Source organism: Dendrobates tinctorius, unplaced genomic scaffold, assembly GCF_039654945.1.
Source record: "Dendrobates tinctorius isolate UK_male_01 unplaced genomic scaffold, ASM3965494v1 ptg000097l, whole genome shotgun sequence".
Lineage (NCBI taxonomy): Eukaryota > Metazoa > Chordata > Amphibia > Anura > Dendrobatidae > Dendrobates > Dendrobates tinctorius.
Genome location: NW_027361765.1, coordinates 22,279,166 through 22,297,385, shown reverse-complemented (window position 1 = coordinate 22,297,385; position 18,220 = coordinate 22,279,166). Strand labels below are relative to the sequence as shown.

At 41.1% G+C, this 18,220-nt stretch overlaps 1 protein-coding gene across 2 annotated transcripts in view; it reads left to right on the top strand.

Moving 5' to 3' along the window:
- The first annotated feature begins 878 nt into the window (after window positions 1–878).
- The window catches only part of CHRNA7 (cholinergic receptor nicotinic alpha 7 subunit), a 547,224-nt gene continuing 529,882 nt past the window's right edge, over window positions 879–18,220 (top strand). The window contains exons 1-2 of one of the 2 annotated variants that reach the window (XM_073586951.1): window positions 879–1,337; window positions 1,649–1,788. In XM_073586951.1, coding sequence (XP_073443052.1) covers window positions 1,283–1,337; window positions 1,649–1,788 — 195 coding nt within the window. In that variant the 5' untranslated portion in view covers window positions 879–1,282. Of the gene's footprint in view, window positions 1,338–1,648; window positions 1,789–18,220 lie in introns of those variants that run through there. The other variant, XM_073586952.1, reaches the window with a different exon arrangement.

The following is an 18,220-nucleotide window of genomic DNA, read 5'->3' as shown; positions in this document are numbered from 1 at the left end:
TGCAAAATTCGCAGATAAATCCTCAGGTCAAAAGACCTGCGGTTTATCTGCGGATTGGCCTGCGGTTTTGCCCTGCGGTTTTTCATCTCCACAATGGAGGAGATGGCAAACCGCTGCAGAATCCGCAGAAAGAATTAACATGCAATTCTTTCTGCGGATTTGAAACCGCAGCACAATCCGCGCGGAAAATTCTGCAGCGTCTGCACAGCGGTTTTTTATTCCCATAGGGAATAATGGTACTGTACACCGCAGCAGAAACTGCTGCGGATCTGCAGGGCCAAATCCGCTGCGGATGCGCAGCAGAATCCGCAGCATGTGCACACACCCTAAAAGTCTTCTGCAGTCTCCTGGTTTATTCATTGTAAAAAGAGTAATAAAATGACATGGAATTGACAATCATGCAATTCTTCATTATAATAATCACCTTGGCTCTGTTCTTTAAGGCTACGTTCCCACAATGTGCTTTTGGTGAGTTTTTGATGTTGCAGATTTTCTTTAGCATTTCTGCACTTATTAAGTAAAATAGGTTACTTGTGTTTTTTTTTAATATGCAGCGTAAATAACTCAGAAACAACTCATGTGGGCACACAGCCTAATTGTAGAGGAAAAGCTCATACCTTTCTCCTGGCAGCTCCTTAGTGTATGTATACACTAACATCCTACCCATTGCATTGACATTCTAGTTACCATGCAGTGATTATCAAATCTATTTCACTACTTATGACACCGTGCTAAAAATACCATAGCGGAGGGTGCAGATGTTTATACTCAGGTATACGCTGCAGCTGGATGTGCTTTAGTGGCATGCTCAGCAGTGGATGGGTTAATACTCACGCCAGATCTGGGCTGCTGCTCTGCCTCCTCCTCGCCAGCTATAAAATACAATGCAATGAACAGAGCTCAGACTGAGACAGGATCACAAGTCACAAGCTTCACGTGGAGCCCATCTGAATGGAGCCATTGCTTTTCTGACAAGTGACAGCACTGAGCTCAGGGGGAGTGATCAGATACAGCTGGGAACTACTGGGATCCCCCCAATAACATAGACGCAATGCATACCTAAATATGAAGACAATCCCTGGCTTCCCGTCATCAGTGAAGTCTCATGCACAGGGACTGTGATACTTTAGTAGTCACGACCTCCATTGCCTGAGCCTGGATGCAGCCAGAGAGCTGATCTTCTACATTCACCAGCATCTAGGACTCCGCTTATTGTCCTCAAACCATAAACTTTTCCCCTTCTGCTGGGAATCTGAAGACCTCCTCTACTTGATCTCATAAAATGGGAGCTGGGGAGTTCCAGTTGTGGATGATTCTATCAATCTGCTTGATCCATGGTAAAATGATTTCACTGTTACTCCGCATTCCACCCTATCCTATAATGCCCCATTCTGTAGAATGTAAGTCCAACGCCATGCACATGATGAGCCGATCCCTGTACTAGCCTCCCTTTCTCACTTTCTCTTTCTGTCTTTCATCTCTCCCTCTCTCACTTTCTCTCCTTCTGTCTCTCATCTCTCCCTCTCACTTTCTCTCTGCACTATGTATGTCAGTAGAACATGCTGCTGTGCTGTCCATGGTACTGGCCATGGTACTGTCTATTGCCTCTCTGGATGAGCCCTGATCATGCTCTTCTCTTGGTTTGAAGTGTCCCTGCAAGGAGAATACCAGAGAAAACTCTACAGGGAATTACTGAAGAATTACAATCCTCTAGAGAGGCCAGTGGCTAATGACTCCCATCCACTCACTGTCTACTTTGGGATGAATCTGATGCAGATTATGGATGTGGTAAGAGTCCCAGAATATATTGTGCCTGTGTATTCTTCTTAATCTGCTGTGATCAGATAGATGCAATGATCATGTCTGGGGTCGGATGAGGACAACATAGCTAATAATGTTAGTGATTACAACTCTTCTATACCACAGAACAATACGAAGTTCATAGATGGACTCATCACTTCTTCAGGGCTATACTTTCTACTAACTTTGCATCAATTATTTAAGATCTCCTTGGACTTCAATCTCCTTGAACATATATGGGGAGTATAATAAATTTTTGGGTGTGAATTATACAGAAGTCTCACCACTACTTGAGCTCCTCTAAACTTCCATCATACCAAGTAGACATCTAACACTACGCCTAATATATATTAGCATATAATATACAGTAGGTTTTTGTGGCTAGAAAAGAGTTGTGTTAAGCCTTGTGCAATGTAAATCTATTTATTTGGTGCTTTATTTTCAACTGGTTTGTCACAGAGACAGATATCTTTCCAAAATAGTATATTTAGTTACCCTAATGACAACAATGTAGTGGGCATGATCTAAGGGTCATAGGTTAGACTGTGCCGTCTCTTTAGTATAGTAGTTTTCCTCTTGATTGAGATATTATTTAACTAGATCATCACTTCTTGTAACAAAAAGAGTTTGTTGGAGCCAATCGGCAAAAATGTATACTAAGGGCATGAGCACAAGTTTATTATTTGCAACAGTTTTTTCTGCTACAGAAACCAGGATTTTGGTAGGAAAAATGGTACATAAAATACGCGCTTTCCCCCCACCTTTATCCGTATATTTTATATTTCATTTAAATGGGTGAAAAACACTGCAAGAACGCTGAAAGAATTGATATGCTGCAGATCTTAAAAATAAAAAGACATATTGAAGGTTTAATTCTGCAAGGAATAATATAAGCAGTGGGTAAGTGAGATTTCAGAGATAGCATTCACTTTGATATTGTAAAACATAGGTTTTTTCCTGCTGGAAAAACTTGCGGAGAAACGCGGCAGGAGCAAAATGTGTGAGCAAGCACTTGGGATACATTGTTCTAGCCAGGCAACCCAACTTGGGTCCAATGTAATAAGCAGTGGTTGAAAGCATTAAGCATCAGACTCTTGCTTTGCCTATATGGTCATTAGACAACAATTTAAAGATTCTGTTTTTTACATTTTCTCTAAACACAGAGTAAATACTAGGTTAGGCTACTTTCACACTAGCGTTTTTTTGCGCTGCGCCTCGTGCGCATTCCAAACGCATTAAGCGTTTTGCATGCGTTTGCTGTTTTTTTGCGCATGCGATTTAACCAGTTTGTCACCATGTTAACTCTAAAAACGCATGCGATTTTAAACGCATGCGTGCACATGTCCTAGTGCCCATTGACTGTAATGTTGTTTTTTTGCACCTTCCATGCGCTAATGTGCACATGCGTTTTTTGGCAGCAGCTGGGCGCACAGAAAAATGCAACATGTTGTGCCTGGGCGCACACCTGGAAAAAACGCAGCACGCGAAAACGCACATGAACCCGTACAAGCGCTATACCATGCGCCCGCCATGTTAAAGATAGGGGAGCAATGTGCATGCGCACAATAGCGCATGAGGCACAGCGCTAAAAAAAGCAAGTGTGAAACCAGCCTAAGAGAGATTTTTTTTCACAAAGTTTCTCAGGAGACAAACCTCATTGTCATAGCAACATGAATCTTTGTTATAGAATATCATTGGAGAACATTTTTCTTCAATTCTTCACAGGAACCTTCTAATGTTTTAAAGGAATGGCATATTGGAGAGGGTCTGGCATCTGACACCCCCACATCCAAGAATGGCTCCTCTACATTCTCTTTGTACACTTCGCTCCATCCATCTGTGCATTGGGGGAACTGTCACTTCCGTTTCAAGTATATTTCCCTATGCAAACAGTAAATATGTAGCGCCATCGTGCTGAAAAAACAAAAGGGGCAACAGCACTAAGTTAGGACTCCAGAGGTCGTACCCCCACCAGTTATAAAGGAATTTCATATCACTTTACCTGTCCTCTCACATGCACAACTTGAGTGATACTTCTTGGTATTGTTCTCCAAATTAACAAATAACTTGGTAAATGTGAAAGGCAAAATAATCGGAATGGGCTTGTTTTTGCAACTTGTGTATGGTATCCCACATACCCCAATCAGATGAAGGAGACAGCAACAGAAATTTCTGCACCCAATCTTCTACATGTGAACATAGCTTTAGTCTCTTGTTTTGTGAAAAGATGATTGGTAGATATTATAGATACACAAGATTGTGACGTGTCATAAGTAATTGTGTAAAAATCATTCTTATCATAATAAGTAATATTATTACTAATTCTGTTATTTGTATTAATTTCTGCTGGTTTATCCCCTTTGCACTATTAGTATATTCTAAAAAAATCCCAAGTGACATTACTATAAGTTATGTATTTTGCCTGAGCAGTGCGGCACCTTATGTTCCCCATACTTCTAATTTGTTGAGAACAGCAAAGTAAGTCTGAATAATTTGCCATGCTGATTTTGTTGCCATGCTATTGGTAATGACTGGAGATGAGCGAATTTGTTCGAATTTTGTACCCGAATCTGATTTTGACTTATTCGGGCCATATTCGAACACTATTCGTGCCAAATGTACACCTTATGATCGGTTCTGAACATATTCGGTAATTTTTACTTCCTTTGACTCTAATGATGTTCGGCTGTGTTCGACGAATATTGCAAAAACAATATTTGAGTCCGATCGTATTCAGAACCAAATCTGAACAAATTCGCTCATCTCTAGTAATGACGTGCTGATTGAGATGCACTGGCTACTTTATTGCTGACTGTTAGAAGTCTGTATGACAAGTCCGGCTTATTATACATGGCAAGAAACTAGAAGATGATGTATATATAGTAATTGTGTGACTACTGTGTTTTTTCTTAAGAAAGAAAGAAAAATGTTAGCTTTCAGGACCAGTAGAACAATTTAATGATTACTAATACAGAGAGCTTCATGTTTCCAACATGCTGACATTCATTAATTACTTTGGCTGCTTATTATTGGGTTTCATATATATTCTCCTTGTTCTTATGTAAAATTCTACTGTACAAATGATATGTGTTTGCTTTCTAGTAATGGAAATGGAAATAAAAAATAAATGTATATATGAAATGTCGACTTTTAATATAAAGATCTACTATTCTGCTATATCAATGGCAGTAGTAGGAAACTGTGGTTTAAATATTGTCTACAAATCAAAGAGTGCAACAGCACACATTGTCTGCCAAGATGTATGCAAACATTGACTACATGAATGATAATTGCATTATTGCCTTACAGAATATGCTTATAAAAAGAAGACACTTTGCATTGATTGGTCAATTTGTGTGTGCCAACCAGCCATGAGAAGGTGACTTTTCCCTGGAGGGAACCTAAACATTTCTAGCAGATATACTGTACCTCACGCTGGCCAAAAGCCTACACATTTAAAGGGGTTGTCCCATGAACAAAGTAAATTTTAATCTACAGATCTTGGAATAATAATAAGTTCCACATTTGGGTGTGTTAAAAAATAATGTTCCTGTGCTGAAATAATCTTATAAATGTGCCCCTACTGTGTACTGTGTAATATCTGTTTCTGACCGTACAAGAACATGGTCTGATCATAACACAGATACTGGGTAGGTGAGGATTCAAGAGTAAACATTGTTTAAAAAAGGGCAGGAAAATGTTTTAACTCACAAAAAGAATCAGCCCCAATCCTCTGCTATAATGTCTGCATACTCTTTGGCTTCCTTCCCCACCCAGGAGCTGTGACATGTTGAGACCATGCTCTAGTCAGTTCAGCCAAATCAGTTACATAGAAAATAGTAGGGGCCCATTTACAAAATAATCTCAGCACAGGGATACTTTTTTTTAACACATCCAATTATGGAATTCTTATGCCAAGATCTATTGATTAAAATGAGCTTTGCTCATGAGAAAACCCCTTTAAAAGGTAGATAGGATCCAAATGCTAATTAAAAATAGTCTTAGAATAAAGGTTCAGTCAGGCATCTGTATAAATTGGACCGAGATCAGACCGCAGTGCTCGTACTCGCCGCAGCTCTCCCAACCATAGACATACATGAAGCTGTCACACTTGCGTCAGGAGAGCTGCTGACCAGTCTGATCATTGCAGTCTGATCTCAGGACAATTTATATCGCCATCTGACTGCACCCTAATGTGAAGAGTACACAGCCAACTAAGCAGGCAGTCAACACCTCCAAACGTATGCTACAAAAAAACCAAAAAAACTAAACGGCGCATCCTAACAATATTTAGCAAGTGTCAACAGGTGCCGCAGCACACTGTATACGCTAAGGTATAGTAAAGCATTGAATGTGTGAAATTTAAATGGTATTACTGTTATATAGAATATACTGATATAATGAAGGTACTGTATTTGGCCAATTAGTGTGTGCCCACTAGCTATGACAAGTCGATCTTTCTTTGATGAGAGTCTAACCCTTTCTATCAAATGTGGCTGATGGGCACGCACTATTTGGCCATTTTGTGTACTAATTAGTTTCATTTTCTAAGCGTGTCCATAAAGCAGTAATACAATTTAAATTTCACATATTAAATGCTTGCATATATCATGATGCACACAGTATGCTGCTGTATTCTTTGGTTTCTACATAATACCGTCTCAGCAGCTTGCACCTGTTCACACTTCTTCACAGCTTTGTTTCTTTGTGGTTTAAATATTAAGGATGCATAGCTGCTCACTGTGAATGGAAGTTGAAGGTATGATCTAATATTTGATATTCCCAGCTAAGAGGCTGCAAACAGTTTAACCACTTATTTGTCTTTGAAGCAAACCATATGGTTTATATAGAAAAAAAAGAAACAACTAATGTAATGATAGCTTTCCGTCAGATATATGAGTGCAGTATTTGGCTATCTCCGGCAGTCCTATGAGAGTGAATGGAGTGGTGGATGGGCATGTTGTCTGCTATGCTGTTCAGACAACAGTTAATGCGTAGTGCGCCCGTCGAATCTGCAAGCAGCAGATTCCATTCATTCATTTTGATCACTGTGATAAACTCTCACAGTGATCAAAATGAAAAAAATAGTAAATCACCGCCCCCCCCCTTATCACCCCCATAGGTAGGGACAAATAATAAAATAAAGAAAATATTTTTATTTTTCTATTAGGGTTATGGTTAGAATTAGGGTTAGGGTTGGAATTAGGTTTAGGGTTGGGATTAGGGTTAAGATAAAGGTTAGGGGTGTGTTGAGGTTAGGGTTGGATTTATGGTTAGGCTTGTGGTTAGGGTTATGGTTAGGGTTGGGAATAGGGTTGGGGGTGTGTTGGGGTTAGGGTTATGGTTAGGGTTGGGATTAGGGTTAGGGAAGTGTTGGGTTAGGGTTGTAGTTAGGGGTGTGTAGGGGTTAGGGTTGGAGTTAGAATTGAGGGGTTTCCACTATTTAGGCACATCAGGGAGTCTCCAAACGCGACATAATAATAAAAGTTTTGCACTCAACTTGTTGCAAAGTGAAGGATTTTATTTGCAGTCACAAATCTAGACGTTTCGGCTATACCAATAAGCCTTCATCAGTATACTGCAGAATTAATAAAAATGTACGTGGTACAAGTCAGATGCTACATTTAATACAATGAAACAAGAATGAAATAGAATGAAAATAAAAATTAAAAGGTACAACGCCTCCAGATATACTCACTTAATATAGTATTTGAATGCCTTTAGGAATGACTAGGGAGTCAGATCATGGCTTACATGCTGTGAAAACGGACGTGTTTTGAGTATATCTGGAGGCGTTGTACCTTTTAATTTTTATTTTCATTCTATTAGAGTTTTTTTAACTCATTCGTTTCTTTTGTCATTATCAGACCATTCAGGCGAGCTTTTCTATGGGATATTAACCCGTTATCTCTCCTGTCTTACTTGAACAGGTAAGTCCTGCATTTTTTCATATGAGTTCATTATTTAGACATGATTTCATTATTTTTGATATATTCTTTATGACCCAGGTCCTTATACCGATATCCTCAAGACGGATGATATGTCCTTTATTTAATTTGGTCCCGGTAGTGGCTTTATTTCAATGAGTTTCATCCACACCTTCTGAGCATAATTACAACATACCCATATCTTTTTCCCTACTGTAGATATACAGCCATCTATTGTACATGAGCAGTCTGGGTAGGTCTTTCTTTCTTTATCCATTTTTTCTTTTTTTCTTTTCTTTCTTTTTTACATTGATCCTTTTTCCTTTATGAATCACACTCCCTAATACTTCAACCCGTCCCTCTGATCACTTATGCACCTATGAAAGTTTTTTTCTAGTGTTGTTAGATGTTTCATTCTTGTTTCATTGTATTAAATGTAGCATCTGACTTGTACCACGTACATTTTTATTAATTCTGCAGTATACTGATGAAGGCTTATTGGTATAGGCGAAGCGTCTAGATTTGTGACTGCAAATAAAATCCTTCACTTTCCAACAAGTTGAGTGCCAAAACTTTTATTATTATCTATACTGGTGTGGGAACCTTCTTTTGTGCACCGACGCAGCTGTGCCACAATATACTATTTGATCCAAACGCAACATGGCGCCACCATTGATTCCAGCCAATTTTACGTTCAAAAAGTCAAACGGTGCTCCCTCCCTTCCAATCCCCGACGTGTGCCCAAACAGTGGTTTACCCCAGCATATGGGGTATCAGTGTACTCAGGAAAAATTGCACAACAACTTAGAGGGTCTAATTTCTCCTGTTACCCTTGTGAAAATAAAAAATTGCGGGCTAAAAAATCATTTTTTGAAGAAAAAAAATGATTTTTTATTTTCACTGCTCTGCGTTATAAACTTCTGTGAAGCATTTTGGGGTTCAAAGTGCTCACCACACATCTAGATAAGTTCCTTGGGGGGTCTAGTTTCCAAAATGTGGTCACTTGTGGGGGGTTTCCACAGTTTAGGCACATCAGAGGATCTGCAAACGTAACATGACGCCCGCAGACCATTCCATCAAAGTCGGCATTTGAAAACGTCACTACTTCCCTTCCAAGCCCCGTGTGCCCGAACAGTGGTTCCCAACACATATGAGGTACCAGCGTACTCATCACAAACTGTACAACAACTTTTGGGGTCCAATTTCTCTTGTTACCCTTGTGAAAATAAAAAATTGCAGGCTAAAAAAATCATTTTTTGAGGAAAAAATTATTTTTAATTTTCACGGCTCTCCGTTATAAGCTTCTGTGAAGCACCTGGGAGTTCAAAGTGCTCACTATGCATCTAGATAAGATCCTTAGGGGGTCTAGTTTCCAAAATGGGGTTATTTATGGGGGAGCTCCAAAGTTTAGGCACACAGGGGCTCTCCAAACACGACATGGTGTTCGTTGGAGCTAATTTTCCACTCAAAAAGTCAAATGGCACTCCTTCCCTACTGAGCCCTGCCATGCACCCAAACAGTGGTTCCCCTCTCATATGGGGTACCAGCATACTCAGGACAAACTAGACAACAACTTTTGGGGTCCAATTTCTCCTGTTACCCTTGGGAAAATAATAAAAAGCGGGCTAAAAAAATCATTTTTGAGGAAAAATAATAATTTTTTATTTTCACGGCTCTGCATTTATAAACTTCTGTGAAGCACTCGGGGGTTCAAAGTGCTCACTACACATGTAGATAAGCTCCTTGGGGGGATTAGTTTCCAAAATGGAGACACTTGTGGGGGGTTTCTCCTGTTTAGGCGCATCAGGGGCTCTGCAAACGCAACATGACGCCAGCAGAACATTGCATCAAAGTCTGCATTCCAAAATGGCGCTCCTTCCCTTCCGAGCTCTCCCTAGTGCACAAACAGTGGTTCCCCCCACATATGGGGTACCAGCGTACTCAGGACAAACTAGACAACAACTTTTGGGGTCCAATTTCTCCTGTTACCCTTGGGAAAATAATAAAAAGTGGGCTAAACATAATTTGAGGAAAAATAATGATTTTTTATTTTCACGGCTCTGTGTTTACAAACTTCTGTGAAGCACTTGGGGGTTCAATGTGCTCACTGCACATCTAGATAAGCTCCTTGGGGGGTCTAGTTTCCAAAATGGAGTCACTTGTGGGGGGTTTCTCCTGTTTAGGCACATCAGGGGCTCTGCAAACACAACATGACGACGGCAGAACATTCCATCAAAGTCTGCATTCCAAAATGGTGCTCCTTCCCTTCCGAGCTCTCCCATGTGCACAAACAGTGGTTCCCCCCACATATGGGGTATCGGTGTACTCAGGACAAATTGCACAACAACTTTTGTGATCCAATTTCTCCTGTTAGGCTTGTGAAAATAAAAAATAGCAGGCTGAAAAATCATTTTTGAGGAAAAAGTAATGTTTTTTTTATTTTCACTGCTCTGCTTTATAAACTTTTGTGAAGCACTTGTTTCCAAAATGGTGTCACTTGTGGGGTTTTTTCACTGTTTAGGCACCATGGGGCTCTCCAAACGCGACATGGTGTCCACTAACGATTGGAGCTAATTTTCCATTCAAAAAGTTAACGGTGCTCCTTCCCTTCCGGGCCTTCACGTGCGCCCAAACAGTGGTTTGTGACCACACATGAGGTATCGGTGAACTCAGGAGAAATTGCCCAACAAATTTTATGATCCATTTTATCCTGTTGCCCATGTTAAAATGAAAAAACTGAGGCTAAAAGTAATTTTTTGTGAAAAAAAATTACTTTTTTTTTACGGATTAATTTGTGAAGCACCTGGGGGTTCAAAGTGCTTGCTCACTATGCATCTAGATAAGTTCCCTGGGGGGTCTAGTTTCCAAAATGGGGTCACTTGTGGGGGAGCTCCAATGGTTAGGCACACAGAGGCTCTCCAAACGCGACATGGCAACAGCTAAATACTCCAGCATATTTTCCATTCAAAAAGTCAAATGGCGCTCCTTCCCTTCTGAGCCCTGCCGTGCGCCCAAACAGTGGTTTATGATCACATATCAGGTATTGGTGTACTCAGGAGAAATTGACCAACAAATCTTAGGATCCATTTTATCCTGTTGCCCATGTGAAAATGAAAAAATTGATGCTAAAAGAAAATGTTTGTTGAAAAAATTAAAATGTCCATTGTTTCTTTCCATGTTTCTTTAGTTCCTGTGAAGCACCTGAAAGGTTAATAATCTTCTTGAATGTAGTTTTGAGTAGCTTGAGGGGTGCGGTTTTTAAAATGGTGTCACTTTTGGGTATTTTCTGCCATATAGACCCCTCAAAGTGACTTCAAATGTGAAGTGGTCCCTTTAAAAAATTGTTTTGTAAGTTTTGCAGTAAAAATGAGAAATCGCTGGTCAACTTTTAACCCTTATAACTTCCTAACAAAAAAAAATTTTGTTTCCAAAATTGTGCTGATGTAAAGTAGACATGTGGGAAATGTTATTTATTAACTATTTTGTGTCATATAACTCTCTGGTTTAACAGAATAAAAATTCAAAATGTGAAAATTGCGAAATTTTCACAATTTTTGCGAAATTTCCATTTTTTTTCCACAAATAAATGCAAAAATTATCGACCTAAATTTACCACTAACATGAAGCCCAGTATGTCATTAAAAAACAGTCTGAGAATCGCTAGCATCTGTTGAAGCGTTCCTGAGTTATTACCTCATTAAGTGACACTGGTCAGAATTGCAAAAAATGGCCTGGTCATTAAGGTCAAAATTGGCTGGGTCATGAAGGGGGTTAAAGGGGATGTGTCATGGTGGTAGTGACCCGGTCCGTGGCCCTGGGCATCCAATAAAGATGGAAGTTCAATGAGGGGAAGATGATAGGAAAATGATAGGGAAAGGGGGATTGTGATGCCACCCGTGGAATTCGGCAATAAGAGCTGACACTGCGACACAGATCCTCTGGAACAGTGGTACGGCAGCAAAGATGGTGTAGCTCTCCATGGGCAGAGCTGTGTCCCAGGGCAGCTAGGATGTTACTTGTGAGTTGGTGACTATGATGTTATGTGCGGTGTCAAGCAGGTGGAACGCAAAAGACACAAGTGACAGAGTGTGGTGCAATTTCACAGTTTTTACTCACAATAAACCCATGCACTCAGGTGTCCCGCTTAGCACTGTATCCTCCGGGTAAGGGGTCCAGCCAACTCTCAGGTGGTTTAAAAAAAAAAGATCTCCAAGACTTCCTTTTGTGAACTCATTTTCTGGTCTGCCTCTGGTTTCTGGCGAGGGAGCTGGTTGTGCTGACAGAGGAGTTGTGAGTTCTCTTTCCAGGCTTCCTCTGGTGGTGGCAGGAGGTAATGAAGCTGGTCTAATTAACACAGACCTGCCACCTGATAATGAGGATGAGGAGTGGACATCTGGAGTCTCTTACTGGATTTAAGACAGCCGACTCACTATTTTCAAAGTTGCCATCTTCCTCAGAGTTGGTGCCCTTGTTTTTACAACAGGTGGTTTAGTTGCATGGGATTCCTGAGAACATTGTGTCTGACAGAGGAGTCCAGTTTGTTTCCAGATTCTGGAAAGCCTTTTGTTCCAATCTGGGAATTCAGTTATCTTTCTCCTCTGCGTTTCATCCTCAGACCAATGGGCAGACTGAGAGAACAAACCAGACTTTGGAGTCCTATTTGAGATGTTTTATATCTGCTGATCAGGATGACTGGGTCTCATTTTTGCCCTTGGCCGAATTCGCGCTAAACAATAGAGCTAGTTCTGCCACTTTGATGTTGCCCTTTTTCTGTAACTTTGGGTTTCATCCTCGATTTTCTTCAGGGCAAGTGGAATCTTCACCCTGCCCAGGTGTGGACACAGTGGTAGAGAGAATGCAGCAGATTTGGGACCAAGTGGTGGATAAGTTGTCACTCTCTCAGGAAAAGGCCCAGCGGTTTTCCGACTGGCATAGGACAGTTGGTCCCCGGTTAAAAAGTGGGTGATATGGTTTGGTTGTCGTCAACGAATATCTCTATGAAGGTTGCGTCTCCAAAGTTCAAGCCAAGATTTATTGGACCTTATAAGATTTTGGAGATTCTTAATCCTGTTTCTTTTCGATTGGCTCTTCCAGTTACGTTTAAGATCCATAACGTATTTCACAAATCTCTGTTGAAGAGGTTTGTTGAGCCAGTAGTTCCTATGGCGGCACCTCCTGACCCTGTATTGGTTAAAGGCAATGTGGAATATGGGGTAGAGAAGATATTGGATTCTCGTTTGGCTAGACGAAGACTCCAGTATTTGGTCAGATGGAAGGGTTATGGCCAGGAGGATAATTCTTGGGTCTCTGCCTCTGACATTCATGCCAATAGATTGGTTTGTGCTTTTCACTGGGCCCATCCTGATCGGCCTGGTGGCGTGGATGAGGGTTCGGTGACCCCTCCTCAAGGGGGGGTACTGTTGTGAACTCACTTTCTGGTCTGCCTCTGGTTTCTGGTGAGGGAGCTGGTTGTGCTGACAGAGGAGTTGTGAGTTATTTTTCCGGGCTCCCTCTGGTGATGGCAGAAGGTAATGAAGCTGATCTAATTAACAGAGACTTGCCACCTGATAATGAGGATGAGGAGTGGACATCTGGAGTCTCAGACTGGATTTAAGACAGCCGACTCCCTATTCCCATGCTGGTGATTTTTTCCTGCCTCCTGAGGTCTTAGTTTCCAGCTCAGTTCCTGCCTTCTCTAAGTTGTTCTCTGCTTATGTTCACATATGATTTGGTTTGGTCTATTCAGTTTTTTGTGTGGTCAGCCAGCCCCAGCTGGGGCTGTGCTGAATTTCCACTCTTATGTCATTGTATGTGCTAGTTTGCTTTTTGTCCCTAAATAGATTGGCCTCTTTTTGCTCTGTTCTCAGAATATGCCAGAGTGCTGATATAGTGGGAGAAGTCTAGTGACTTCAGGGTATTTTTGCTATCAGAAGTGTTGGACATTTTTGCAGGGTTTTTTGGCGTGATTGCAGACAGTATCTTTCCTTTCCTGTCCTTTCTAGTTAGTACGGGCCCCATCGTTTGCTCAGCCTATTTTCCTACCTGTGTTTGTGCTTTCATCTTGTTTTCCTCCTCGGTGACCCACTCATAACAGTTCCCCCTTTTTCTGGTCATCTCCCTGTGCTGGTCTTTCGTTCCTTCTCACCTAGCACCTTCACAGCAGTGTCCCCAAGCCAGCAGCCTTGGAACTCACTGGGTGACGTGGGTCAGACCCCGGAATCCTCTATTTGGCTGCATTTTCAGGGAGTTGATGTGGATGTGGCTAAGGCACCTACAGTTCCCTCAGCCTCTGGTTTGCCAACTGAGTCTGGTGTTTTCTCCACTGGGCTCAGGGGCCGGTACCCCCACTGCGACCTAGTCCTTCCACACTGGAGCTGGCCCCACGAGTGACTGCTGCACTTTCCATGCCCCTAAAGACCCTTTGTGTCCTCCTCAAAACTCCCTTCAGCTCTTCTTCCTTCACTCTGGCTCTGACTACTCCTATTCCCGTCTTGCTCCTTCGCTGTCCTGTCATTGACTGACACTTTCTGGAAACTTTCCTCAATCTCTCCACTAACTCCTCCCACTCACTTCCTGATTGGCTACGCTAATCACATACCATCACCATCACACCATCACCTTAGCTCCTCCCCTTCTACCTTTGCTCACTCACCTAACTTCTCCGCCCACTTCCCAACACCCTTTCCTGGCTTGCCTGGTGTGTGTTGGGTGCAGGTGTTGAAGTCCCAAGTGGTGCTCCCTCCTTACCTGAGGGTGGGATACCACACCTCTGGATGAGGTGCAGTATCTCTGTGGCAACTGGACCCTCAGGGGTGCCACATATGGATTTTTAAATGGACATTCTTGCATTTAAAGGGAATCTATTATCTAAAATAACGCTATTAACCTGTAGATATAGGGTTAATTTGCAGGTTAACCCTAGAACGCATGACCATAAAAATCTACACTTTCACATACCTGGGGCCTTTTAGGCCTGTGTGCAAATAACATGGAATAACTCAAACAAAAATAATTTTCACATTTTATTTGAAAATTGCAAAGTAAGGATGCATTCCTACTAGCGCTGGTGTCTGCCAGGAGGAGATCTGTAATGGATCTGACCTCCTGGTGACCCCAGCTAAGGCTGGCGGAATCCCGGCATTCCAGCAGCCTTAACTGGAGTTACGAAGAGATCAGATCCATTACGGATCACCTCCTGGCAGACCCCAGCGCCAGTGGGAACACAGCCTAAGATGTGAATAATTCAAAACATTACTATGTGCAAAAAAAAACAAAAGAGTAACTGAATGGGCTTAAAACGCCCAATATACGCATTCGATATAACTCTTATAATAATTTTTTTTGTCTAAAAGTTTTTTATATAAAAGTTGCAGTAAACATGCTGCAGGAATATCTCTTTTCAAAGGTTCCTTTTCTACTTTACTAATGACCGCAACAACTTTCACACGTTATCTGTTCGGAAGAATGCTCCTTGCAAACATTTTGTCCACAAGTAGTACAGACACGCTCGGATTTCCTGTCCTTCTTTGCTGGACAAATATAACATCGCTTTCTTTTTTTATCTCTTGGCTCTGGATGTTCCTGAAAACGTATACCACATCGGATCATAGCTTCTGTTGTTTGCCTTTGTAAGCATTTTGTTCTGCTTCTCTCCATCATGTTAGGCATTAAAAGTTCATAGCAAAGTTCTGTCAAGTATAGACGTCTCTTGTCCTTTCTGTTGGCATGGAATTCTGGATGAGTCTCACTATAAACAATATAGGTATTGAGGGCTGACACATCTAGCATATTATAAAAAAGAACTACAGGCCAACGTTTTGTCTACCTCTTGCACGTATACTCTCCAATCATTTCGGCCATCTTGTCCACTCCTCCTTTGGTTTTATTATAATGCAAGATGATTTCGGGTTTCTGTTTCCTGTTATTGGTGTCTATACTTCCATCACGGTGCATTGTACTCAGTAATATCACAGATTTTTCTTTCTTAGCTTTATAAGACACCATTGTCGCTTGATTGCAGAAACCAAATACACTATCATAAAGTTGTCGATGTTGATTGTGCTTCATGATTGGAGGAATTTCTCTGCGGTCTTGATTCATTGTACCAACAAGTGTAAGTTGTTTCTGAAGCAAAAAATTGCCCAGTTCAAGATTGGTGAAGTAGTTGTCCATTGTTATATTTTTTCCAGAATAGAAAATTGGTTTTGCAAGTGTTTTTACTACGACAGAACATAGGTCTTTCTGGACTGGAGCATCAACATCTTTGCCACAGTAAATCAGACCATTCATTCCATAATAGCTTGTAGAATCAGACATCCAGAAAATTTTAATACCATATTTAGCAGGTTTGCTGGGCATATACTGAATGAAATTGCAACGTCCCCTAAATGCAAGAAGTTGCTCATCCACTGTCACATTGTCACTAGAATGGTAATGCTTAGTACAGTTCTTGATAAAAAGATTACAGATGTAGCTAATGGGGGCTAATTTATCTGTTTCCAACCTGACAGGACGAGTTCTCTTGTCATCAAAACGAAGGCTTCTCCGAATATCCTCAAATCTATTGACTGACATTGTAGCTTTGTAATGTGGATCTGAAAAAGGGTTCAAAAAGAGTTCTCTGATAGGAACATCGTATGATTTTGTACTCCCTGCCAGAAGAGTAAGGCCAATATAAGCATACAGTTCCTCTTTTGGTATATTTTTCCATGTTTTTTTTCTTCCTGAAGCGATACGTTTTCCTTCTAAGTTAGTACACAAAACTACCTCATCTACAATATCATCTGAAAAAAATTTACAGAACATATCTCTTTTGGACAATCCTACAGTTCCTTGAGCAACTCTTACAATATTATGTGATGGGGTTCGTCCAAGAACCTCAGCTGTACTGTTCCAAAAAACATTAGTTTTGGATGTTCTATTTGTACGTTCTGCTGGATCCATTACTTCTTCATCATCTGAAGAATCACTGGACGATGAAGTAGAGACATTAGCTGGTGGCATGTACTCTTCATCAGACAAAGAAAGTTCACTGTCTTCATCACTATCAAAAATGATTGCTTCGATTTCTTGGTCAGTCAAACCCCTGGATGTAGACTGTGCCATTGTAACCTTAGAAGTCAGTAAACTAAAATGAAAAAAAAAAAAGATTACAATCAGGGTTGTACACTCCTTGTTAGTGTGTGTGCTAAGGGTAAAGTGCAGACCCCTCCTCTCAACTTCAGCAGGTCACCACTTTCTTTTAGGTGCAGTAGAAGCTTTTGGATTTTTGGAACTCAGAAAGTTTCTTTTTCAAGAAACAAGAAAGCTGACTCCTTCCTCCAAAGTCTCTTCAGCAAGTAGCAAACAACGAACAGTGTTCAGGACCTATGATGATATCAGAGACGCATGACGTTGTGAGGGAGCCTCCTTCCCAAGATCACATGACCATGTAGTCAGGCAGAATTCACACTCTTCATAGCAACAGCAGAGTCATAAAGACTGAGTCAAAGTCTTCCCCAGCAACAGTGAAGACAAAAAGACTTAGGATCACATGTAAACCTAGTACGGGCCTAAAAGGCCCCAGGTATGTGAATATGGGGTATTCACAAAAAAGAGTTGTTATACCGAAATGCCTGTAACATAAAAATATATGAACAACTGGAAATGACAAACAACTATATACCTGAGGAATACCTAGAGTTTCAAAATTCTAACTAAAGTAATCTTGCAGAAAATAGAAAACAATTAACAGAGCGGGCCTGCGAGGCCCCAGGTATGCGTTCTAGGGTTAATAGCATTCTGACACCATGTGCTGCCGGCACTGAGAGCCCTGCTGCCAGGAGGAATTGAATGTTATTTTCCCCCGGCAGCGTTCAGCTTCCAATCATAGAGGTGGTGCTGGTTCAGTCACCGCTCTCTGCATAGACAGCGGCGGTTGTAACCGCTGCCCGGTACTGACTGAAAGCAGCTCAGCAATAGTTCATTTCAGTTCAATTCCTGGCAGTAGGGCTCTCAGTACCGGCACAGTCAGAACGATGTCAGATTAACCCCATATCTGCAGGTTATTAGCGTTATTTTATGTGACAGGTTCCTTTTAACAAGTGCGCTAACACTAATTCAGCTGAATCTACCGCATGATGTAAGTGTAGATTATTTCCCCCTGTATTCTGATAGATATGACATTTCTGCTGTTCTATTGATGACAAGAAATCCGTGAGACTCTTCCACTTGTTGAACCCTAGAACTACATTGTTCAACAATGTGTTGTGGATCTTAGAGCAAGGCTGCATCATGCAATTTGTACTTACCGTAGTTTTGATTAGTCTAAAGGTATTTGCACATGGGCCATGGCATCTTTTTAGACAGATTCCACTTGAAACCCACATGAAAAAGTGTGAAAAAAGTTAAAAAGAATGAATACATGCACAGCAATGTAAAAATGAGTTGCTGTGCACTTGTCCCCTCTTTTGTCACTTCTTTTAACTGCTTCAGGCTTCAAAAACTGCGACGCA